Consider the following 25,751-nt stretch of genomic DNA (forward strand, 5'->3'; position numbering starts at 1 on the left):
CTCTGACAGGTCCCTCCTCCCTCTTTACATGATTGTCTCCCCTCCCTTGTAAATAAATTTCAAGGCATTTGCTTTGTGGAGCTGAGTGTTTATTCTATTTTTAGAACACTGTGGCACCTGTATGCAAATGATCCTCAGGCGACTTGTCTGCTATGGTGACTTGAGCCAACTCCCAAGAGAAGGTAGCTATGAGACCAAAGGGAAAGCCCAGCCCAGGGCAGGATGGAGATCCTGGACTGTCTTTCTAAGTTAAGTCCCAGAAGTGCTAGGGAGTTCACTCTAGCCTATTAGCTGCCCTGTAAATATTAACTCCCTATGTCTCTGTTTAGAAATGAGTTCATAAGTGGGCCCCTGGGCCAGGCTTTAGCCCAAGGTTTTGTTTTTGGCTAAAATGGTTTTAGAATGTCATGTCAGAAGGTACCATGGAACCCAGGCTTGTGGACATTTACATTTATTTAGCTTTTGTTGGCTCAGGTTCTGGGAAAATATTTCTTACTATCAGGAAAATGGAAGTAATTGGGGATTTGGAGAGAGAAAGGCTTTATTAAGACAACCTGATGGTTTTGCCCTGCCGAGCTGGAGAGAAATGGGACTCATGAGATGACGAGGAGGAGACAGCAAGGCCTCAAATTCATCTCCCATAAAAGTCAGTGTCCCGGTGTCCCCTGGCCCTTGGCATAAGCAGCAGTTTCCCCAACCTCAAAAGCCTCACCATTTAGCACACACTTACTGAATGTCCCCTACACAACAGGTTGTGTGCATACCTGTTAAGTCACTTCAGTTGTGTCTGACTCTTTGCAACCCTATGGACTGTAGCCCACCAGACTCCTCTGTCCATGGGATTCTCCAGGCAAGAATACTGGAGTGGATTGCCATGCCCTCCTGTAGGGAATCTTCCCAACCCAGGGATAGAACCGTATATCTTAGATGTAAGATGTGTCTCTTCCATCTCCTACATTGGCAAGTGGGTTCTTTATCACTAGCGCCACCTAGCAGCCCCCTATATTGTGTGGGTACCACTAAATCCCTCAGTAGTTCCCTGTTCTCTTCTGGACGGTGTCCAAGTGCCTGGCATTCAAGACCTCCATGATCTAGTTCCAGCCTCACTTCCTATTTTAAGTACTGTGTTTCAAAAATTGAAAATGCTATCTATTGTAAGGTATATCCTTATTTCAGAGATGTTAAAATGTGAAACAAAAAAGGGCATCTTAGAATCCATATAATATTGTACTTTACACTTCAGTGAAAATGGAACTGCTTATACTTTCCCCAGATGCCATGCTGTTTTGGGCCTTACTATTTTTTTTTCTTTTTAGCTGTTTATAATGGAAAATTTCAAACATACACTCAAGTAGGAAGACTAAGGAGTACTTGAGTACCATCATCCATCTACAACAATGATCAACTTATGATTTGTCTTCCGTATTTTTTCCCATGTTTCCTTCTCCCTAGACTATTCATGATAATAGCAACTACCAGTGTTCATTATGAGTTTAGTTTTTCTTAATTATAAAAGTAATATATGCTCATTAAAAAACACTTAGAGATTATATACAAACATAAAGAAGAAAATTTTACTGACACTGTGGTTGGTTTCTTTTCTATGAATTTTCAACATAATTGAAGTGATGATGTATATTCAATTTTATATCTTGTCTTTTTTAATGTAAAGCTATGACATGAATACAGCTAAAGTTGTTAGAAAATCTTTTAAATATGTTTTTAATGACTTCATAGCATTTTACGAGGAAAATGTACCATATCTATTCATTAATTCATTCACTAACAGTATTTGTTGCATTTACCATATTTTGGTCACTCTGAACAGCAGTAAAACAATGAGGTACAAGTTCTGGCCTCTCAAAGTTTAGTTGTTCTCCATTGTTTGAACATTTAACTACTTTCCAACTTGGGGCTGTTATGGATCACATTGCAGTGATCAGTGATCATCTTTGTATATAAAACTCTTCCTCAGTTTCAGATTATATCCTTTGCATAGACTTCACTAGTGAGATTCCTATTATACTCTACCTTTGCCAGCATCGAATATTATCTTAGTTTAAGTTTAGCTAATTTAATAGCGTAAAATGGTATCTCATTATTTCAAATGGCATTTCTCTGATTACTTATTGAACAATCATCTATACATTTATTAACCATTTGTTTTCTTCAAATTGTCTGACAAGGGTCCTATTTTTATCACCAGCCATTTCTTAATATAAAACCTAACAATCATTTCCTTTTGCTCGCTGTTACCTGGGAATATATTAAGTATAATCTTGTTTCAAGCTTCTCTTTTTTCTCCTGGCCCTCTCCCACATCACTTCTTCTCCCATTTCTTCCTGTCTTGAAGGGGAGTTGGGTGAGTCACTGAAAGGATACAGCAGGTGGCAAATTAAGCAGATTCCCTAGGGAGACTCCTCAGCCTGCTCTGAATAGTGCTGATGTCAATTGGGAGGCAAAAAGACTGAAGAGGAAATGGATTGGCAACTCTGATGCTAAATTTGTCCATGCAAAAGCACTGGGGTGTCAGGGATGATTGTTCTTTGAGCAGGCATCTTTAAAATACCTGCTATGTGCCCAGATCTGTCCTGGGTACTGATGAGGGCTTAGTAACTGGAGAAGACACAAATGAAGTAGGTCTTACTTAATAGTCAACTATGTACATGTCTAAGGCATTCAGACTAAATGGAGATGACCAGCAGACAGTTGGAAATTTGCATCTGAAACTTGGAAGTAAAGGGCCCAGCCGATAAAGAGCCAGTTTAGGAGACAGGAGCAGGAGGAGGTGCAGGGGAAGCGCTGGTAAAGTAAGGTTTCATAGAAACTGAGGTAAGGAGGGGTTTTGAGAAGAGGAGCAAGTATGGGGCATGTCATCTTTGTTATTTGAGGCAACAGAGAGATAATATTACCCAGCTTTCTCTCATTTATTTGTTCCTTTGTTCATTCAGTATTTTTGGAAGGTGCCATGCCTTGCTCTAGGTTGTTGCTGAGGCTATAGAAATGAAAGACAGCCCTGAGTCCACAGCCTAGATGGGGAGATGTAGATGGGAGTTGAAACAAATCCCTGATGTAGATTCTATGATCCATTCATTCAAGAATAGTTATTGAAGAGACTGCCCTGATGGTTCAGTGGTTACGAATCCACCTGCCAGTGCAGAAGACACCATTCAATTGCTGGTCCAGGAAGATCCCACATGCAGTGGAGCAACTAAGCCCATGTGCCACAACTACTGAGGCCGCCTCGTACTAGAGCCCCTGCTCCACAGCAGGAGAAATCTCCACGAGAAGGCCGTGTACGGCAGCTAGAGAGTAGTTCCCACTCACTGCAACTAGAGAAAGCCAGCCCAGCACTGCCAAAAATAAATAAATAAATATTGAAAACCTAAGCTATGCCAGGTTCACTGAGGAGCAATGAAAGGAACCACTCTATCTTTAGTTTATCTGTGTGAAGTAAAATGTAGTGCCTGTATCTTAGTGGAAATCATTCGAATCTGTGAGAGGCTTTGAGGGTTTTGTGTGAGATCAATGCCAAAAATAAGAATGCAGGGTATTCACCTCTCTGGAGCTGGACTTCTCACCTGTAAAATGAGGGAGACCCTATAGGTATCATATGTATCATCCTATAACTCCTCAAAGGATTTGCCACATGTGAGGTAGTTTCCCTGCTAGACTGAGAATTCTGAGGGCAGAAATCATGTGGGTCTTATTTATTGGCACAGTGTAGGCTCAGTAAATGTTTGTGGAATTGATTACTCTCACATATGTAATCAATTCCACAAGGGCTTTCTAACTTGAAGGTTCTGTGTTCTGCTATCACTAAAATAAGGCTCAGGTATATTCTGTGATGGTCCAAAAAAATGAATTTTGATATTGGATCCCCAAGAATTTCCCAGAATAGGTGCCTGGACTTCAAAGGTTAGATAGGAATTATGTGGGCAGGGAAGTGCTTTCCAATACCCAATCCTGGGTTCCAGTGACCTCTTTTCCTGCCCGCTGTCCTCAAGGATCACTACCTGTGACTGAACTCCTTAGACTCCAATCTTCTTATCTGTAAATCAGTAGTGACAGCAATTCATGGTGTGCTGAAAGAATACTGGAGGTGGAGTCAGAATATTTGCATTTGAGTCCCAGCCTAGTCAAAAATATAAGTAGCTGTAACATTTTAGGAAAGTTACTTTACCTCTGAGTCCCACTTTCGCAACATGCAAAATAAAGCAATCAAGACTGGATAAACTCAAAGACTGATTTTTCTTCTGACTCTCAAAAGTTTGTATCACAAGGTCATTGTTAGAATCCATTGAGATGATGCAACAAAAATGCTTATAAACTGTAGGGTGCTCCAAGCGTGGTCTATACTCCTGAGGACAGATGGGTATAACACCAAGCCAGCTTTAAGGGGACACTCTTTCCTTCCCTCAATCCTTTGCATCTCCTTGGCTCCACTGAATGTCCCTGAAAAGCTCTCTCCTGCTCCTCCCATTCCTATGGGACACGATGCCTCGGCTCCCAGGTGCTACAGAATACAAAGGGCTTGGAGTTTGGCAGCTGCAGGTCAAGGTGTAGGATGAGGGGAGAACCAGCTCAGCTCTTATTACCTGCCTTCCTGGTGCTCATCATCCCCCCATCCCCACCCCCGCAACCTCGCCTGGAGGGAATGAGCTAAAGAGGAGCAGGAAGAAGTTTGGCAAGTATGTATATAATAGGGCAGGAATCCAAGCAAGGACAGAGGCCCCAGATATAACCTCTTCCTAGTTGTGTGACTTCTTAAGTCTGTCACTACTCTGAGCCTTCCTCTTTCATCTAATAACTTGGAAAGGAATCAGAAAGAAGAGGGGACCCTTTTCTCACAGGTGATTTTCCTACCAATCCTGAGTTTCTAAATGAGTTTTCTGTCCTTAGCACAGAATCAGCCTTTGAGTTTCATTCACCAGCATTCTTATTAAGTGCCTACTATGTGCTGGGTGCTATAATTGAGGACCTGGGATTTAATTTAGCTAAATAAATATTGGGTCTCAGAGGAGACAGATGAATAACCCAGTAACTCTAATATGTGTGATACATGCAGTGATCTAATGCCAAACTAAAGAGGGCAGAGAAAGAAGTTACTTTGTCAGGGGAGAGGAGGTCAAGGACAGTTCAGAGGATGTGACCTTGAATAAAGTTGTGAATCATAAAGGAGAAAGGGGATTTCAGGCAAAGATCAGGGTATCAGATTAAGGTCCAGGGGTGTGAAGGAGCAGTGTTTGGAAAACCACAAGTAGTTAGGCAAAGCTGAAACTCACTGGTTCAGTGGAGGAATGGGAGGGAAGGAACTGGAAGGGAAGCTTCAATCAACCCTGAAGGGTCTGCTTTCTACTGAGATGCTTGTAGCCTATGAGGTGGCCGGTGGGAAGTAAAGGGAGGGATTTAAACCAAGAGATGAGATTTAGAAGATGAGATTTAGAAAGACCCATCTGACATTCATTGTGCTCTATCAGAAATGTTGCAGTCACTCCCAAAGTTCACCCTTTCAGTCCTTTTCAAATATTTATTGGAAATCTCCCTGCCCCCATCCCAGTGCTATGCCAGGCACTGAAGACCAAAGAATAAGCAAAACCAGACACCTTGTTCTTATGGCCCTTGCAGTTTGGCAGGGGAGACAGTCTTTAATCAAATAATTACACAAATAAATGCAAAATTATAGTGCTACAAAGGAGAAGTACATGGTGCCAGCAGAGGATGTAATTGTAGCATTTGACATTGCCAGGATGGTCAGGGCAGCTTCTCTGCTGAGTGGAGCCAAGCTCCAGAGGGAGAGTGTTGCCTCAGGGAGAGGTGCTAGAAGGCTCTGCGGGAATGGCCTCTCCCACTTTAAAGTCCCCATTCGATACATGTTTTTCTTTTCAGTAAACAGACACTGTAGAGTTTAAGCAGGTATGTATAATATTCAACCTTATATCTTCAGGACCTAACCAACACTTACCACAGAATCAGTGCCCGGTGAAGATTCGGGAAAAAAAAGAAAGGAAAAGAATGAAAATCCTTTAGGCACTTTAGATATTTGGAGATGGCAGTACCCTTCCTCAGAGCTTCCTTCTTGCTTCAGCTGCTCTTGCCATGACACCGTTTCAAGTTCCTGTCACTGTTCTTTCTGGTCATTCCATTTGATTGTGGCTCCTGTGACAGGTGATTTGAAACAGCAGGGATGGGGTCCAGTGCCAAGAACATTTGTCTCTTGGAGCCAGAAGACCTGGTTTTATTTAAGCCTCTTTTCATCATTCATCTCTACAAGTCTCAGGTTTGTTTTTTTTCTTAATATGGAATGGAGATATTGGTTCTTCTCTCATAGGATTTCTCTGGGAACTAACTGAGATAATAAGAAAAAAATACTTTGTAAACTCTAAGAGCTAAACAAACATAGGACTTAAATATTTGGAGGGCTGCCACATGAGTGAAAAATTAGATTTATTCTTTGGGTCTCCAGAGAACAGAATTAAATTGATGGATAGAAATTACCACATGCAGCTTTCAGTTCAACAGAAGGAAGAACTGTAATACTCAGAACTGTCCATCAGTTAAGTGGCTGCCTTTTGAGGTGGTAGGCATCTAACACTGGGAACACTTAATGCAAGTATGCTATAGAAGGAATTCGTTTTTTAAGTGAGTGGGTGGATTGAGTAACTTCTAAGATTTACTTTTAATTTTAGAATTCAACAGTCTGATAGTTAAGACATGTGGAGGAGCTGGGAGAGGGCATATGTGGCCAAGAGAGTACATGAAGAGACATATGGAGCAGAAATGAGTATTGCATGTGTGGGTGACAATATGGAAATTCCAGAAATGATGGATCTGTGTTGGGTCAATGATTCAGTGGAAGATAAAGAAGACAACTAATATTGGTTGAACACCTGTGTGCCAGACACGTGACTCCATTTAAGCTTTGTGGGTGATTTCCAGCCCTTTTCTATGGTGGTGGAGAGACGTTGGCCTTAGGGAAACTTAGAAATGGTTGGAGGTTCTCCTGTCTGGAAGTGGGCTGGGTCCTATCCTGAGGAGCGGAGAAGAATTCAGAATATACAGTCTGGTTGGGCTATAAGCTGTGTAGACAATACACAAACTTTTGTCAAAACACAGAATTTGAATCCTGACTCTACTTCCTTATAGTTTGTGACTCTAGGAAGTTACTTAAACTCTGTGACCCTCAGTTAATTTATATATAAAATGGGGACTCAAACTTGTCCTGCTTCAGGCTGATGTAATAGTTAAGAGGAATAACCTACAGCAAAGGCATTCTGGGAAGAGCACAGGCTTTGGAATAAGACCTAGGTTTGAATCTCAGTCTGCCATGAACTGGTTATAAGATCTTAGGCAAGTTATTTAAATTTTCCTTATCTGTAAGTACAGATAACAGTATTTCAAGGCTGTTTTGAAAATTAAGTAAAACAGGAAAAGTGCTTAGCATAGTGCCTGGCACTTAGCAGGTTTTATTTGGTTAGTACAAATAATAAGATCCCATATATGAAGCAATTTTTTTTTTTGAAGCACTTATTGACGTGCCTGGCACATAGTAGGTGTTCAGTTGATGTTATCTCCCTTCTCTCTGGCCCCCGTGTCTGTCAGTCACACTGACAGGGCTGCTGGAGGCCAGGCCAGTGGCTTGCGTATCGTTGTGTCCAGTCTCTGGCATAGTGCTCTGCCCATATGAAGAGCTCAATGAATGTCTGCTTCGTAGAAGTCAATCAATTGCTCTTGATGACACGATCTCCTTCTTCAAGTAGACAGTGAGTCATGCCTCTTTTTTTTTCCTCCTTCCTGTCTCCTCTTTGGTTCTATTTCTGACTCTCATCAGTGGGAGGGGAATCAATGTTCATCAAAGTGATTTTTAAAAATAAAAGAGAGAGGGAGTTTCAGGAGCGATTCTCTGGGTTACTTTCCATTGAGCACAGGATAGTGAGAGCTGGACGATTGTTTCCAACCTTGCTTTTCTTTAGGTGAAAAACAACAATATCGACAGTAATAAGCACAGCTACTATAAGCTTTATTACATACCTACTGTGTGCCTGGCACTCTCCCAGGCTCTATGAATACATTATTTCTAATCCTCACACAACCACTCCAGGACTGGTATTATTATTTTGCAGACAAATACTATTTGATTTCACTTATAGGAGATACCTAGAATAGTCAAATTCATAGAGTCAGAAGGTACATTGGTAGATGCCAGGGGTCAGGGGTGGGGGTTTGGGGAGGGGGAATGGGAATTCATGTTTAATGGGGACAGAGTTTCAGTTTAGGAAGATGAAAAATTCAGGGGATGGGTGATGGTGAGAGTTGGCCAACAATGTGAATGTACTTAGTGCCACTGAACTATAGAGTTAAATATGGTTAAAATAGTATGTTTTATATTATGTGACTTTTACCACAATAAAAAAAATTAAGGAAAAGGACTAGTATTATTGTCACCACTTTATTAATGAGGAAATTAAGCCTTAGAAAAGTTAAATAATAATACAAGGGACAAATACTCCTATACTTGAGTACCTAGTATGAGCTAGACATTTAAAAAAATCTTACTTAATTATAAACACCCTGCAAAGTAGGTATTATTATTTTCATTCAAATCGTGAAGAAACTGAGCTTCAGAGAGATGAAAAAGCCAAGCCATCCAAAACCACACAGTTAATGATAGGAAAAACTGTGTGTCAGACCAAAGCCTGCTCAACTCTTAATTCATCCATTCCCTTTCTGTCTGTCCATTTTCTGCTCTTTGAGGGAAGCTTCATATTGAGGGGCCTCCCAAGTGGCTCAGTGGTAAAGAACCAACCTGCCAATGCAGGAGATGCGGGTTTGATCCCTGGGTTGGGAAGATCCCCTGGAGAAGGAAATGACAAGCCACACCAGTATTCTTGCCTGGAAAATCCCATGGACAGAGGAGCCTGGTAGGCTACAGACCATGGGGTCACAAAAGAGTTAGACACACTAAGCAACTAAACAATGACAAATCCTATTTAGACCCTGAATGGATGCTGCCCTGAGCAGGTCTGAATGAGAGCAGGGTGGCCCATGGCATGAGACTTGTTCAGTCCTGCTGAGCAGACCCTGGGAAGCTGGCCCTGCTCCTAGGGCTGACTGTGGAAGTACAAAACAATGCCTAAGTGGCACTCATGCTGTATAAGTAACTGTTCCAAGCATTTCGGATATAATAACTTTCTTAATCTTTGTGGTAACTTTGTGAAATAGGTATTGTTATAGATGTTATAGGTCTATTGTTATAGACCACTTTATAGATGAAGAAACTAAGGACCCAAAAGGAAAATTGCCCCAGGAGAGAATTATCCAAAACATGAATACTGGGACACAGGAATCATTGTGAATCATTTTAGAGGCTGCCTACCATTGTCACAGTTAGTAAGTGCTAGAATAGGGGTTTACACCCAGAAGTCTAACTCGAAAGACCACGCTCTTAACCTCAAAACCATATGGCCTTTTTGTTTAGCAAGTGGTGATTGAATCCCTAATGTGTGCATAGCACTGTCCAAGGCACTGAGCGTGTAGAAGTAAAACTAATTCCTGTCCAAGCGTATTTATTATTCTATACCAGGATTTCCAATTAACTGGGCATCAGTTGAGTAGCAGGATTCTTTGTCAAAGAGATGGAGCACAGGTCCAGACTCCAGGTAGAGATGGGAGACTGGAAACTGTCACAAAGAAGTGGTATAATGCAGGTGGAGTGAGGAGAAATGAGACCTGCTGGCAGTGCTCAAAAATCCTGCTTGGGCCTTTAGATCCCTAGTCTGGACAGGTGGCTTAGTTCTAAACCCTATAGAACAAGACTTGGGGCCTGAGCCTGTACACTGGTAGAAAGAGTCTCTTCTGTCTCGTTGGCTCTGAGGAGTTCAGGAAGTAGAGGTAAGAGCTGCTGCAGTGGTCATAGGTACCCACGCACAGAGCTTTTGTGTAGATATAACAGGAGTATCTCTCTAATATTAGTGCCTAAGTTTCCTGTGTTAGATGTTTATTTACTCACTCACCCTCACTCATCTATCTCTTCATTCATTTTTTAATTCATTCATCTCCTTACCCATTCTACACTACTCACTCATTACACCCATCTACTCATTCATTCTACACTACTCATCCATGAGCTGGATACAATTCTATTTGCCAGAACTCTTAAGGAGAAGTACTGTATGTGGTCAGAAGCAATACTCTGATAAGCTGCTTGAAGTAAAGAGTAAGACACCCCCAATCCATGCTCAATAAACAGGAGATGGTGACTCAAATGCTCTTCAAGGATGGTGGATATGTTAAATGCAGACTTTGTTTTGCTGAGTAATGTGCAAGTCTGGGTCAGAGCTGAATTGCACAGAACATGAAGAAGCTGAGCCCTGTCAGAAAAATAACTGATGTTTGCCATGTCTGTAAGTCACCCCTTAAATACTTGTTGAATCTATTTTTACTCCATCCCCACTGCTACCACTCTAGTTCAAATACTTCTTAGGTCTCACCTGAGCCATTGCAAAGATCTCACAAACCAGCCTGCCTGCTTCCCATCTCTACTTCCTCCAGTTTGTTCTCCACATCACAGTCAAAGCGATCTTTCTAAAGTTCAGATAAAATCATGTTAATATCCTACCTCAAAATCTTTGATCCTAAAAAGATCAAATTCAAATTCTGTAGCATTGCATTCAAAGCTCTTTCTAGTTTTATTGCCTACTCATTTCCCACAATTCCTTAAGTTCTTCTGGAGTAGTCATGGGAAAAAACTCTTCCTTATGCCAAAATACCTTTCCTTCACTTCTCTGCTTGGAAAAGTCTTATTTAGGAAAATCCCTGTTGTCTTCCTTCTATTACCAAGTAACTACATCTTTAGGTAATGCTGCTGGACTTGGTAGAGATTCCATCCATGGGAGTGGTTATGCCATCTACCACATTTCCCATTCTCCTCCTGGGCATTTTATAGGATTGTGCTTTCTTGGGTGCAGGCATGTGACTTGCTTTGGTCAGTGAACAAGAAAAATGGAAGAGCTAAAACATGACTCACATACTTTCTTTCCTTCTCATAGCTGCTCTGTCAGTCTTTATCCTGGAATGAAGCAGACAAAGAGCAGAGCACCCAGCCAACTCTTAATGGATATGTAAAAATAGTGAAAGATAAAACCTTGTTATTGAAGCTGCTGAGATTTTGAGATTGCTTATTATTGAGTAACCCAGTCTGTCCTAACTGGTGCACTATCTCTGCTTTGACATCTTTCATAACTACCCTAGATCACCATATTTCTACTTTATCTGAATTGTGTGACACATTTTCTTTATACCACTTATTTGATAGTGATGACATTGCTAATTATGAGTTTGGTGGTATGTCTTAGCCGCCTCTATACTTTTGCTGAGCTTTCCTGAGGGCAAGGGTGATGCTTGTTCCATTTCTGTATCACACAAATTATGATTCATAGCCAAGGCGACATACTGAAATAGGTGTAGGAATCAGACAGACAGACTTGTTTTGAATCCCGATTCTTATATTTGATGGACAATCTCTGTGAACCTCAGTTTTCTCAACTGTACAGTGGGAGTAATAATATGTACCTTACAGGGTTTTTCTAAAGTTTGTGGATAATAGATGCAACATATGTACTAATAATGGCATGTTATAATTCTTTTGTTCCCATTATTTGTTTTTAATATCATTACGGGTAGTGTTCAGTAAATGCCTGTGGATAAACCTTTCATTGACTGAGGTATAATGGTATGTGCATCAGACTTGGAATCAGAAGTCCTAGATTTAAGACATAGCTTTTTTTTTTTAACCAGCTTTGTGTCCTTGGAAAGTCACTTACCCTCTTTGCAGTTTTGCATTCTCAACTATAAAATGTAAATACTGATCCTTACCTCTGAGAGACTTTTTATAAAATTTAAATGAGGTAATATATGAAGAAATCTTTTATATGTGCTCCAGTATCACACATCTAAAACTATAATGATACAGAGAAGACTGATTGGTCCCTGACACGAGGACTCTGTGGACATTGTGAAGCACCCCAGAGTATTCCATTAACGTTTTATTGTGGGGTTTGGCTTAGCTTGTTTGTGTTTGTCTTTGCAACTAGACTGTGAGCTGCTTGAGATAAAGAATTGTCTTAGTCATGTATTTTTTTTAGTGAAAATGTTTGTTTCTCCTTGTATAAATAATACATGTTTAGCATTAGAGACAATAAAAATACCTGAAGAAAATGAAAATCCTGATAATTCTTATCTTTCTTACAGAGATAGTCATTATTAACCTTCTGATGTGTTTCTTTCCAGTTTTCTTCTCTGCAAATATCGTTATGAAACTGACATTACATTGCACATACAAGCATTGTTCCATCTTATATAAATAAACACATAACCATTCTAAAGTTGGATATATGTTAATGATACTTTTACACTGTTTAAATAGAGTTGTAACCAAAATTTTTGTGCATAAATATTAATGTTAGTCTGATTTTCTATTTTTGTAAAAAAGTTTTTAGAAGGAAAAATTTCCAGGCCAAAGGGTACAAATATTTATAATACTCTTGGGACTTCCAAATTGATTTCCAGAAAGACTGAACCAAGTTCCATTCCCACAAACAAGGTGTAAGGTCGTACATCTTACTACATCCTTGTCTGTAACAGGAATTATAATTAAAAACAAAGAAAAATCTTTTCATATAATAATTATCTATTTACAGTTCTTTTGTGAAATGTTCTTTCCTCCTGTTCATTTTTCTACTGGGATTTTAATTATTTTCTTATTCATTTCTATGATGTTTCAAAAACCATTTTATTATAGTCACCAAATACAAGATAAATAATAGATGCTTCTTAAGTATACTTTGGCTTATTAGTTAATTGTCCTAGGGACTTTTTAGAAACAAAAACAGACTTTCTGTGAGGCTGACTCCTTCCTTTTATCGCCTAGGACACAGCTGGGCAGGAGCGGTACCGGACCATCACCACAGCCTATTACCGCGGAGCCATGGGCTTCATTCTGATGTATGACATCACCAATGAGGAATCTTTCAATGCTGTCCAAGACTGGTATGAGATTCATTCATTCATCCAGTCATCAGATTGTTCATGAAACTCTAGCATGTGGTAAGCCCTACGCTATGTCTTAGGGAAAACCAGATGAATAAGACATGGCTCCTGTCTTCACAACGCTCACAGATGAGCAGAGAGGATAGGTCAGTGAGCAGGCACTGACAGTATCCTGGGACAGGTGCAGTGATGAGAGTGGTACCCGGGCCGTAGAAACCTAGCTTGGGGAGCTAGGGAATGTGCCCTGGAATTGCTGACATACATACTATGGTTTGAAGATGGACAAGAATTAGCCAGAGGGACAAATGGATAAGAATGCTGCAGAAAAAGAATACAGATGTGCAAAGGCAAGAAGGTAGGTGAGAGGGTAAGAAGAGCAGAGGTCATGAAGGATTTTATGTGCTGGGGTAGGGAATTTGGATTTTATTTGTAGGTGAAGACATTTGAACTGGGAAGCAACAGGTTCAGATTAGTGTTTTAGGAAAAATCATTCTGGACAGAGTACTAAGTGAATCCACATATTGTTTTCCTATAAAGTGTATCCCTTGGCTGGGGGGTGGGGGTCAAGTTCATAACAGTTCAATATACAATAGAATCTGACACAATTCCCTAGAGGTATAGCCTCTGAGCAACTTATATCAGGGGCCCCCAACCTCCCAGGCCACATCCCCATCTCTTGCATTACTGCCTGAACTAAACCCCCCTAACCCCGAGCCTGGAAAAACTGCCTCCATCAAACCAGTCTCTGGTGCCAAAAAGGTTGGAGACTGCTGATTTACTTCTTTCTCCCTGGAAAATTACTCACAAAGAGAAGGGAGCATGAAGAGAAGGAGAGGTGAAGAGGGAAGGCCAGGACTGGGTGTCCCTATTCAGTGGAGAGGATAAGAATGTGGAAGATGGAGAATCTGTGCCTGGTTCTTATCCATAGTCAGTGAGGCAGAGCAGGCTGGGCACAGCGCAGCAGTGCTGGCCGGTGCCAAGCTTGTCTTCTGCTCTTTTTTGCCCAACAGCTACCCTTTGAAGACTTCGCTTCTGCCAAGGAACAGTTGCCATGACTATGTGAGGCGCCATTGGTTCCTTGGAGCCTTGAGCTGGGAGTGACCTTTCAGGCTGCCTACCCCCACTTCCCAGTTCTGAACAGCAGTCTAGGGTGCCACCCACATGCCTGTCACACATGTGTTCTCCTTCTCAGCCTCTTGGTCATCCCCTTCTTCCTCCTTTCTCCCTCTTTCCTTTTAACAACTCCTTTTCTCCGCCTTCCTTTTTTCTCCTTTCCTCCCTCTTTTTTCTCTTCCTCTCTCATTGTACCTTTTTTCCTCCTGTTTTTTCCCCCTTTCTTATTCTCTCTCTTCCCTCCAGTCATGACTTTTCCCTCCTCCTCCCTTCTCTCCTCTATCTCCTCCCCTCCTCACCTCCCACCATGAAGAGATTAGCTCTTTCTTTAAGTATCTCCACACTGCCTGTTCCCTGCCAGCCTTGACCTCCTTCCCTTTCTCCATCAGTCCCTGTTCATCCTGCCTCAGGAACACAGTGACTTTAACACCTGGTGACGATTCCTCCAAGAATAACCTAAGTTGCTAATCTAGGAGCTGAGAGTGGATGGAGGTGGGAGGAGGGAGGAAGATGACAGAAGAGTGGCACGGGAGGCACAGGGAGTTGGCTTCAGGTCCCTGCCTTGATGCTGAAGACTATCTGTCTTTTCCAAGCTCTGACCTTCAGTTTTGCCTCTGGGAAACTTGGTCCCAGCCTAGCACCCATCTGCCATCTAAACCTCAGTGCCCAACACAGAACCTGCCTCTCTGTAGTTTCAGCACAAATGGTGGTTGAGTGAATTCCATCCATTGATGGAAGTGGCTTTTCACCCTTAAAGAGAAGATGGGTAGTGAAATCAGCTTGCGGAGCAGGGTTGGTAGTTGGTCCAGTCTGCAGTTAAGGTTGAGTTAGATTGAATGTCAGTATCAGGATAGGATCAGAGTTTATTTAGATCTGCTTCAGGATTAATTATTTGCTGGCTCCTTCTTTCATCAGACATTCAATAACTTCTCTGTGCTCTATGCTCGGGGGGCTAGTTCCACAAAGATGGGGCTTCCCTGGTGGCTCAGTGGAAAAGAATCCGCCTGCCATTGCAGGAGACGTGGGTTTGATCCCTGGTCTGGGAAGATCCCACATGCTGTGGAGCAACTAAGCTCGTGTCCCACAGCTACTGAACTGTGCTCTAGAGCCCGGGAGCTACAACTACTGAGCCCATGTGCTGCAACTCCCGAAGCCTGCACTCTCTAGAGCCTGTGCTCTGCAACAAGAGAAGTCACGACAACGAGACGCCTGTGCAGGGGATTGAAGAGTAGCCCCCACTCACTGCAACTAGAGACAAGCTGGCGTAGCAACAAAGACCCAGTACAGCCAAGAAAAAAAATAAGTACCTAAATAAAATTATATATACAAAAGAATAAACCTATCTCTGCCCTCAAGGAGAGACAGATAAATCCAGCCAAATGTAATAACAGATGCCACAGTAAAGGTGTAGGGAAACCAAAGAGGGGGTAGCTGTTCCTACCTGTGAGGTGTTGAGGTGTTTGGGACTGCTTCCCAAAAAATGTATGCTCAATATAAAGGTCTGGTTTTATTTCCTCTATTTAAAAGTTTATTTCTCATTATAGAAATAATACATGCTCACTTTCAAAAACTTGTCGAGAAAAGGTTTTTTTTATTGGCCTGAACGTATGGCTTGTGGGATTGCAACCTTGTTGAAGGGGCTTCTGTGAGCTTCTTGGGGTCCTTTCTGGCCTAGGAGGGTGTCGATAACACAGTCCTCTTCCTGTCTCTCTTTAGGGCTACTCAGATAAAGACCTACTCCTGGGACAATGCCCAGGTCATCCTGGTGGGGAACAAGTGTGATATGGAGGAAGAGAGGGTTGTTCCCACTGAGAAGGGCCGGCTCCTCGCAGAGCAGCTTGGTATGTGCATGACACATGTGGGTGCATGTGTGCACTGGAGTGGGGCAAATGGAGGGAATAAGTGTGTGTTTGTATTTGGGACATTAAGGATGTGCTGTGACCCTGAATTATGTGCATGTGTGCTCTGTGTGTGTTGTTTCATATTTAGGGCATATACATGTGGGCTTCATGCTAATGAATTCTAGGTAATGCATTATTTATGATACATGTATATTTTGTTACACTGGATGTATAAATAAAACTTAAATATATGAAATCTTTTTTTTAAACCAGTTCCTTCCACAAAGGATTTGAGGTATCTTATAACATTGTCATAGTATATCAACCAAAAAATGAGACAATTGGAGCAAAGGGAAAAAAGGCAAGGGTAGGAGAACATAAGAGAAGGCCAGGGGTGAGATAACTATATTTTGTAAGTTTTGGGGCATGTGCAAGAGCTGGACTGAAATAGTCACTTTGAGCTTCCTAGCAACCATTGCAAAGAGGGAAACATAATCAGTTACATGGTTCAGAGATGGTCCTTAAGATAGAAACAAACCCATTATTCCAGAGAAGCACTGCTCTCCACTGACAACTGTAGACTGAGTGTGTGTATGCTCAGTTGTATCTGACTCTTTGTGATCCCATGGACCGTAGCCTGCCAGGCTCCTCTGTCCATGGAATTTTCCAGGCAAGAATACTGGAGTGGGGTGCCATTTCCTTCACCAGGGGATCTTCCCAACTCAGGGACTGAACCACGTCTCTTGTGTCTCTTGCATTGGCAGGCAGATTCTTTACCACTGAACCACTTGGGAAGCCTGGCAACTGTAGAACAGACTCTATATGTTGAGTGTGATGATGTTCTTAATATCAAGCATCCTTTATAGTAACTACAACACTGTATATCGTAGGCTGTGTCTTACAGTTTCTATCAGTGTAAACTGATGTTTTGTCACCAAAATACAATTCACAGCAAAGGTGATTGTATGAAGTCATGAGACAATGTAGATTAAACATGCTGCTCAATGATGCTCTTTTTGCAAGGTTAATGCATCTTGACCCTTGTGCTCCATTGACACCCAGGTGTCTCAGGTATGTCTTAGTGGCCACACAGCGGGACACCTACCTACACCTGCTTAAAAGAGAAGCTTTTCTTTTCTTTTCCCTATTGGGGTTTAGTATAGGATCACCTTAGATAAGTCTTCTTTTAGAAGAATACATGTACTGCTTAGCTTTTAGCCGTCTCCCTAAGTATTTCTCACAACCTCAGTGCTGTAAGTATTAAGGAGAAGGGAGTTTAAAGTTATATTCTCTGCCAGTTTCTAAAGTTCAGATATTTGGGCTGGTAGGTGGGTAAATTGTGTAATATACAAGTGTGAATTTGTGTTGTATATATTTGTATTATGTATATTACGAGGACATGTATAGCGGAGCATCGTATACTTCTTTCTTCCCTCTCCTCTTCTCCAGTGTGGCCTGGAATAGAAATCAGCACACTGAAGGTGTTTAATAAATAGGGAGGGTGGGCCATTTGGCTCTTGATGGTTCTTACCCCATCACAGGTGTCCTCAGGGCCCATAGAATGTGTCTATACCCATTCCCATGGTTCACAGGACAGTAAGCACGTGGTGAAGCCCACACATGGGTGACCTCTGGCTATCTTATGCCTTCAGCCTGCTGTCTGTGAGATGCCCTGCACTTTCCCTGGACCAACAATGCCATTTCTGTTTGAAAGGCTCTTTTTTATCCCCCATCTCCCACTCTTATCTAGCTGTTGAACCCTCACTCAACTTTCAAAACACACCTCCCCCAGCTCTTTTCTTGGTTCCCCCACTTAGAGTACCCTATGCATGCAACAGTCACAGTACCCATCTCCCTTGGGTGCACTTGTTTCCTTATCTATCTTGTTTATCTTTATACCCATAGTGCCTGGCATATGGTCTGGCAGTGAGTAAACACTGTAAAAATATATTTTGATTAAAATTTTATGGAGTCAAGTATTTGGCTACTTCATTTTACTTCATTCTAATTATCACTTCCTGAGCTCCTACTCCATGCCAAGTACTGTGCTGCAAAACGGGCTATGTTCCCTGGTCTGAGACAGAAACTGTGATAAGCCAGGTGATCAGTGCTGTGATAGAAGGATGCACCAAGGGCTGTGGACACAGAGGAGGCATCTATTCAGTTTGGGTCAGAGAACGTGAAGCCCATGCTGAGTCTTTTTTTTTTTTAATTAATTTTGATTTGAGTACAGTTTGCTTTACAATGTTGTGCTATTTTCTACTATACAGCAAAATGAATCTGCCATACATACACATATTGTCTCCTCCCTTTTGAATTTCCTTCCCATTCAGGTCACCACAGTACATTACAAGGGAGTTCCTTGTGCTATACAATGAGTATGTCCTCATTAGTTCTCCATTTTATGTGTCGTATCAAGAGATAACTCTTTGAAAAAGACCCTGATGCTGTGAAATATTGAAGGCAAAAGGAGAAGAGGGCAGCAGATGGTTAGATGAATTTGAGCAAACTCCGGGAAATAGTGAAGGACAGGGAAGTGTGGCATGCTGCAGTCCATGAGGTCGAAAAGAGTCAGACACGACTTAGCGACTGAACATCAATAGTGTATATGTGTCAATCCTTATCTCCCAGTTCTTCCTACTACCTTCCCTTCCCCCTTGGTATCCATGCATTTGTTCTCTACTTCTGTGTCTCTATTTCTGCTTTGAAAGTCTTTAAAATATTTTTTAAATTTATTTTATTTTTGGCTGCACTGGGTCTTTGTTGCTGTGCTTGGGCGTTCTCTAGTTGCGATGCTGAGCTTCTCATCGTGATGGCTTCTCTTGCTGCTGAGCATGGGCTCTAGGGTGCTTGGGCTCAGTAGCTGTGGTGCACAGGCTTAGTTGCCCTGCAGCATGTGGAATATTCCTGAAGCATGGATTGAATCCCTGTCCCCTGCATTGGCAAGTGGATTCTTAACCACTGGACAACCAGGGAAGTCCCTGATTTGCAAGGAAAACAGAGCTGGAGGAGTCAGGCTCCCTGACTCCACATTAGGCCTTGGAGATAAGTAGGAGCAGTCAAGTGAGGAAGAAAGGCAAGGACATTCCAGGCAGGGGGAATAACACTGGCAAAGGCAAGGAACAGCCCTGTGTATTTAGGGAACCATAAATCACTGGATTGTGTGAGTCTAGAGTAGCACGTCCCCAATTAAGAGATTCATGTCACTGGGTGTTCAAGATTATTTTATGTATATATTTTGGTGTATATTAGGACAAAATATAATTAGCATCTCAAGCCCTTTAAGGTTAAACAAGACTGTTTTTAAAAGGTGAGTTAATTTTATATTAGGAAAAAATATAGCCAGCATGCCAAGTCATTATGACTAATGTTTTTAAAAGGTGAGTTTGTTAAACATTTATTAGGTATTTACCATGTGCCAGGCCCTATTCTAAGTGTTTTAAAGTAATACTCATTTAATTTAAAAGTACCTAATTTAGGTATATTTCTTACAGAGATGAGAAAACAGGCACAGAAAAGTTGAGTAACTTGTTTAAGATCACATAGCTAGTAACAGGTAGAGTGAGAATTTGAACTCAAGTAGTAGCCTGGCTCCAGAGCTGCACTTTGACCACTTAACCTCACTATACAGCAAATATTATAATAATAGGTAATATATATTGAGCCAGGCATTATATGAAATGCTTTGTGTTAATTATCTCTTTTAATTCTCAACATAACTCTTCAAGATAGGTCAAGTTCAGCATAGGTTCATAAGGTTCTTGCTTAAGATTGTGCATTTCTGAAGTGACTTAGCAGCAGCAGAGCCAATAAAGGGGCTTCCCTGGTGGCTCAGCAACAAAGAATTCACCTGCGGTGCAGGAGACGCCAGTTTGATCCCTGGGTCAGGAAGATCTTCTGGAGGAGGAAATGGCAACCCACTCCAGTATTCTTGCCCAGCAAATCCCATGGACAGCAGAACCTGGCAGGCTACAATCAGTCCATGGGGTCACAAAGAATCGGACACAACTTAAGTGATTTAGTGCACGCATGTACACACATATATATACACACACTCACAGAGCCAATAAAGATCTATCTAATTTATGTAGAAAGACAGAACTGAGATTAATTCTTAGTACAGAGTTTAGGAAGACATTAAAGAGGGCATTGATGAATTGGTTAGATTTGCATAGGTCAAGGTAACCCATCTTAGTCCTACTGAACTTCCTGAGCTTTTGTCTACTGCTTACCAGAACTCAGCTGTTTACATGTCTGTTTTACACTACACCTCAGCAGTAGTCGGGGTTACGTCTAATTGTTTTCATTATCCCAACCATCCAGCACAGGATACTCATTCACTCATACATTTATACATTGAAAAATACTTATTGAGCATATACTCTGAGACAGGTTGTATCTTGGCACTTAGGTGTGATTCTTACTATCATGGAACTAATGGGGAAAAGAGACATTAAACAAATAATCATACAAGTAAATGTATAATTAAAAATTTGTAAATGGGTAAATTGTATGGTATGGAAATTATATCTCAATAACACTGTTTAAAACTGTGATATGTTCTGTATGACTTAGGACTGTCATTATGGCAAGTGATAAAATCTCAAATCAAACTAGCTTTAATTTTAAAAAAGAATGTATTAGCTTATGTAGCTGGGAAGTCCACTAGTCACAGGACTCAACTGGGTCTGTATTTCTCAGCTTTGCACATCCCTTCAGCCTCTTTCTGTAGCCAGACTCTGAATGCAGAATAAGATAAATGATGGAAGCTCCAAATTTATATCCTCCAACTTCTGAAGAAGAGGATTCTTGCTCCCAACCGCCATATATCAATCTCAGGGAAGACTATGATTGGACACCTGTGAGTCACATGCCTGTTTCAGTGCCTGGGGGAGGCAAGTATTATAACCTATAGTCCCACCACAGTTGTTTAAAGTAGCAGTTCCATAAAAGAAGGAATGATGGACAGATAAAAGTAAGGTAGTGAAGTGAAAGTCACTCAGTCGTGTCTGACTCTTTGCAACCCCGTAGACTGTATAGTCCTTGGAATTCTTCAGGCCAGAATACTGGAGTGGGTAGCCTTTCCCTTCTCCAGGGGATCTTCCCAACCCAGAGATCAAACCCAGGTCTCCCGCACTGCAGGTGGATTCTTTACCAGCTGAGCCACAAGGGAAGCCCAAGAATACTGGAGTGGGTAGCCTATCCCTTCTCCAAGGGATCTTTCTGACCCAAGAATCAACTGGGGTCTCCTGCATTGCAGGCGGATTCTTTACCAACTGAGCTATGGGCTTCCACTAAAAGTAAGGTAAGTCCACCACAAGTGATATGAAGAAAGTGAAAAAGAGAGACCTAATTTTAGACTGGAGAGTCAAAGTCTTCTGAGAAAGTAACACTTAAGCTGAGAACAAAAGGATCAGAAAAATATTAGTTAGGCAAAGAGTTGGGGGGCTGGGGGATTGGGAGGGGAGGGTTCCACACCAAGACCAGCCCTAATGTGGTTTCAGTTCAGTTCAGTTCAGTTCAGTCGTTCAGTCATGTCCTACTCTTTGCGACCCCATGAATCACAGCATGCCAGGCCTCCCTGTCCATCACCAACTCCCAGAGTTCACCCAGACTCACGACCATCGAGTCAGTGATGCCATCCAGCCATCTCATCCTCTGTCGTCCCCTTCTCCTCCCGCCCCCAATCCCTCCCAGCATCAGAATCTTTTCCAATGAATCAGCTCTTCACATGAGGTGGTCAAAGTACTGGAGTTTCAGCTTTAGCATCATTCCTTCCAAAGAAATCCCAGGGCTGATCTCCTTCAGAATGGACTGGTTGGATCTCCTTGCAGTCCAAGGCACTCTCAAGAGTCTTCTCCAACACCACAGTTCAAGAGCATCAATTCTTCTGCACTCAGCCTTCTTCACAGTCCAACTCTCACATACATACATGACCACAGGAAAAACCATAGCCTTGACTAGACGAATCTTTGGCCAAGTAATGTCTCTGCTTTTGAATATGCTATCTAGGTTGGTCATAACTTTCCTTCCAATGAGTAAGTGTCTTTTAATTTTCATTTTTGACTGTGCTGAGTCTTCATTGCTGCACGTGAGCTTTCTCTAGTTGCAATGAGTGGGGGGTAAATAACCCTTTGTTGCTGTGTATGGGCTTCTAATTGCAGTGGCTTCTCTTATAGTGGAGCAGAGGCTCTAGAGAGCTGGCTCAGGAGTTGTGGAACTTGGGCTTAGTTGCCCCAAGGCATGTGGGATCTTTCTGGGTTTGAACTAGTGTCCCCTGCATTGGCAGGTGGATTCTCTACTGATGGACCATCAGTCAGTTCAGTTCAGTCACTCAGTTGTGTCCAGCTCTTTGCGACCCCATGGAGTACAGCATGCCAGGCCTCCCTGTCCAATTCCTGGAGTCTACTCAAACACATGTCCATCTCATGCTCTGTCGTCCATCCCCTTCTCCTCCTGCCTTCAATCTTTCCCAGCATCAGGGTCTTCTCAAATGAGTCAGTTCTTCATATCAGGTGGTCAAAGTATTGGAGTTTCAGTTTCAGCATCAGTCCTTCCAATGAATATTCAGGACTGATTTCCTTTAGGATGGACTGGTTGGATCTCCTTGCTGTCCAAGAGACTCTCAAGAGTCTTCTCCAATACCACAGTTCAAAAGCATCAATTCTTCACCGTTCAGCTTTCTTTATAGTCCAACTCTCACATCCATACATGACTACTGGAAAACCATAGCCTTGACTAGATGGACCTTTGTTGGCAAAGTAATGTCTCTGCTTTTGAATATGCCGTCTAGATTGGTCAAACTTTTCTTCCAAGGAGCAAGCATCTTTTAATTTCATGGCTGCAGTCACCATCTGCAGTGATTTGGAAGCCCCCCAAAATAAAGTCTCTCACTGTTTCCATTGTTTCCCCATCTATTTACCATGAAGTGATGGGACCAGATGCCATGATCTTCGTTTTCTGAATGTTGAGTTTTAAGCCAACTTTTTCACTCTCTTCTTTCACTTTCATCAATAGACTCGTTAGTTCCTCTACACTTTCTGCCATAAGGGTGATGTCATCTGCATATCTGAGGTTATTGATACTTCTCCTGGCAATTGTGATGCCAGCTTGTGCTTCCTCCAGCCCATTGTTTCTCATGATGTACTCTGCATAGAAGTTAAATAAGCAAGCTGACAATATACAGCCTTGACGTACTCATTTCAATTTGGAACCAGTCTGTTCCAAGTCCAGTTCTAACTGTTGCTTCCTGACCTGCATACAGATTTCTCAGGAGGCAGGTCAAGTGGTCTGGTATTTCCATCTCTTTCAGAATTTTCGAGAGTTTGTTGTGACCCACACAGTCAATGGCTTCGGCATAGTCAATAAAGTAGAAGTAGATATTTTTCTGGAACTCTCTTGCTTTTGTTAATGATCCAGCGGATGTAGGCAATTCGATCTCTGATTCCTCTGCCTTTTTTAAAACCAGCTTGAACCATCTGGAAGTTCACAGTTCACGTACTGTTGAAGCCTGGCTTGGAGAATTTTGAGCATTACTTTGCTAGCATGTAAGATGAGTGCAATTGTGTGGTAGTTTGAGCATTCTTTAGCATTGCCTTTCTTTGGGATTGGAATGAAAACTGACCTTTTCCAATCCTGTGGCCACTGCTGAGTTTTCCAAATTTGCTGGCATATTGAGTGCAGCACTTTCACAGCATCATCTTTTAGGATTTGGAATAGCTCAACTGGAATTCCATCGCCTCCACTAGCTTTGTTCGTAGTGATGCTTCCTAAGGCCCACTTGACTTCACATTCCAGGTTATCTGGCTCTAGGTGAGATCACATCATTGGGATTATCTGGGTCATGAAGATCTTTTTTGTACAGTTCTTCTGTGTATTCTTGCCACCTTTTCTTAATATCTTCTGCTTCTGTTAGGTCCATACCATTTCTGTCCTTTATTGTGCCCATCTTTGCATGAAATGTTCCCTTGGTATCTCTAATTTTCTTGAAGAGATCTCCAGTCTTTCTCATTCTATTGTTTTCCCCTATTTCTTTGCACTGATCACTGAGGAAGGCTTTCTTATATCTCCTTGCTGTTCTTTAGAACTCTGCATTCAAATGGGTATATCTTTCCTTTTCTCCTTTGCTTTTCGCTTCTCTCCTTTTCACAGCTATTTGTAAGGCCTCCTCAGACAGCCATTTTGCTTTTTTGCATTTCTTTTCCATGGGGATGGTCTTGCACCCTGTCTCCTGTACAATGGCACGAACCTCATTCCATAGTTCATCATGCACTCTATCTATCAGATCTAGTCCCTTAAATCTGTTTCTCATTTCCACTGTATAATTGTAAGGGTTTGATTTAGGTCATACCTGAATGGTCTAGTGGTTTTCCCTACTTTCTTCATTTTAAGTCTGAATTTGCCAATAAGGAGTTCATGATCTGAGCCACAGTCAGCTCCTGGTCTTGGTTTTGCTGACTGTATAAAGCTTCTCCATCTTTGGCTGCAAAGAATATAATGAATCTGATTTCAGTGTTGACCATCTGGTGATGTCCATGTGTCGAGTCTTCTCTTGTGTTGTAGAGTTAGGAGCAGTTAAAGTAAAAACCTAGGAATGTTCAGGCCTGCTCACTGTGTTTTTTTATCTTCTTTGTTCTCAGGAAAGGCAAAGAGAAAAACCCATTCTTCTTTTTTTCTTTTTCACTGCAACATCTGTTCAAAATGTGGTTTTGAAACATACGTATAAATGCTCACTGTAGTGAAGTGTGGAGGAAAAAGTACTAGCCTACGTGTTTGGAGACTGAGGGTTTTATCCTGCTCCTGCCACTAGTTTACTGTGTGACCTTGAGCATCTTATTTCCTGTTTCTGGATCTCAATTTGCCCTTTTGAAAAACAATGGATTTGGATTAGCTGAGTGGGAAGATCTGTTCAGCTCTATCCCTCTGATTCCATGATTTCAATTCACACAATTCCTGACTCATCACTCAGATATGTATTAAATTTGAGTGATAGATGCATCAGGGTGTATTATATTATTTTGTCTACCTTTATATTATATGCATCAAGATGGCCTCTTTCAGTTTTAGGTGCTCAATAAATGTTTTTTGGATTGGGATGAACTTAAACCTTGCATCACTCAGCCTGGTTGCAGAGAAAGACCTACTTGACACTGAGAACAACTAACTTTGGTGTAATGACTTGTGATTCACAATGTGTTTTCACAGCAAGTCTCTTGTGACTCTTACCCTCACTCCTAGCCTGGGAGGCAGCATTGTATTCAACTCCATTACACTGAAGAAGCTGACCACTTATGTTTTCTTGCACACAATGAGCTGTGCCAGACCTCCATGTCTTTTTTTTTTTTTAACTTGAATATTATGTAACTTTTCTAAGCCATACAGGTCATAGGTGGCAGGTCCAATACTCAAAACTTAGCCTTCAGAGTCAAAATCCTAATGCTCCCATTGTATCATCACCCAGTGGTGTTTTTGCAAAAGCCTGACATAGTTTCTTTTGGTATTTCCACCCTCAGTCATAATGTTGGTGAGAATTCTTTAGATTTCGACAACATAATGGTATGTGGTAACAACTCAAGTCAGGAGCTTAGATAATAAAAGTTGATTTCCCACTCACATTATATACCAGTTGCAAGTCAGCTGCAACTCTGTCCATGTCATGCAACTCTGAGATCCAATCTGGGAGGCCCACGCCACACAAAGACGTTCAAAGCTTCCACTGGCACTCGGAATACCCACATTCATTGTCCAAAG

At 41.7% G+C, this 25,751-nt stretch overlaps 1 protein-coding gene and 1 long non-coding RNA gene across 7 annotated transcripts in view; both read left to right on the forward strand.

Annotated features, from left to right (window-relative positions):
- RAB3B (RAB3B, member RAS oncogene family) overlaps window positions 1-25,751 on the forward strand; it is a 69,826-nt gene that overhangs the window by 32,455 nt on the left and 11,620 nt on the right. For all 6 annotated transcript variants that reach the window (XM_055585909.1, XM_055585904.1, XM_055585908.1 and 3 more), the window contains exons 3-4: window positions 12,929-13,047; window positions 15,877-16,001. In XM_055585909.1, the coding sequence (XP_055441884.1) occupies window positions 12,929-13,047; window positions 15,877-16,001 (244 nt within the window). The remainder of the gene's footprint in view (window positions 1-12,928; window positions 13,048-15,876; window positions 16,002-25,751) is intronic.
- Window positions 103-1,851, forward strand: LOC129655461 (uncharacterized). The gene is made up of 2 exons (XR_008716010.1): window positions 103-182; window positions 1,317-1,851. It is a non-coding gene; the product is annotated as an uncharacterized LOC129655461 (long non-coding RNA).

The sequence above is a fragment of the Bubalus kerabau genome, chromosome 6 (assembly GCF_029407905.1).
Source record: "Bubalus kerabau isolate K-KA32 ecotype Philippines breed swamp buffalo chromosome 6, PCC_UOA_SB_1v2, whole genome shotgun sequence".
Taxonomy (NCBI): domain Eukaryota; kingdom Metazoa; phylum Chordata; class Mammalia; order Artiodactyla; family Bovidae; genus Bubalus; species Bubalus kerabau.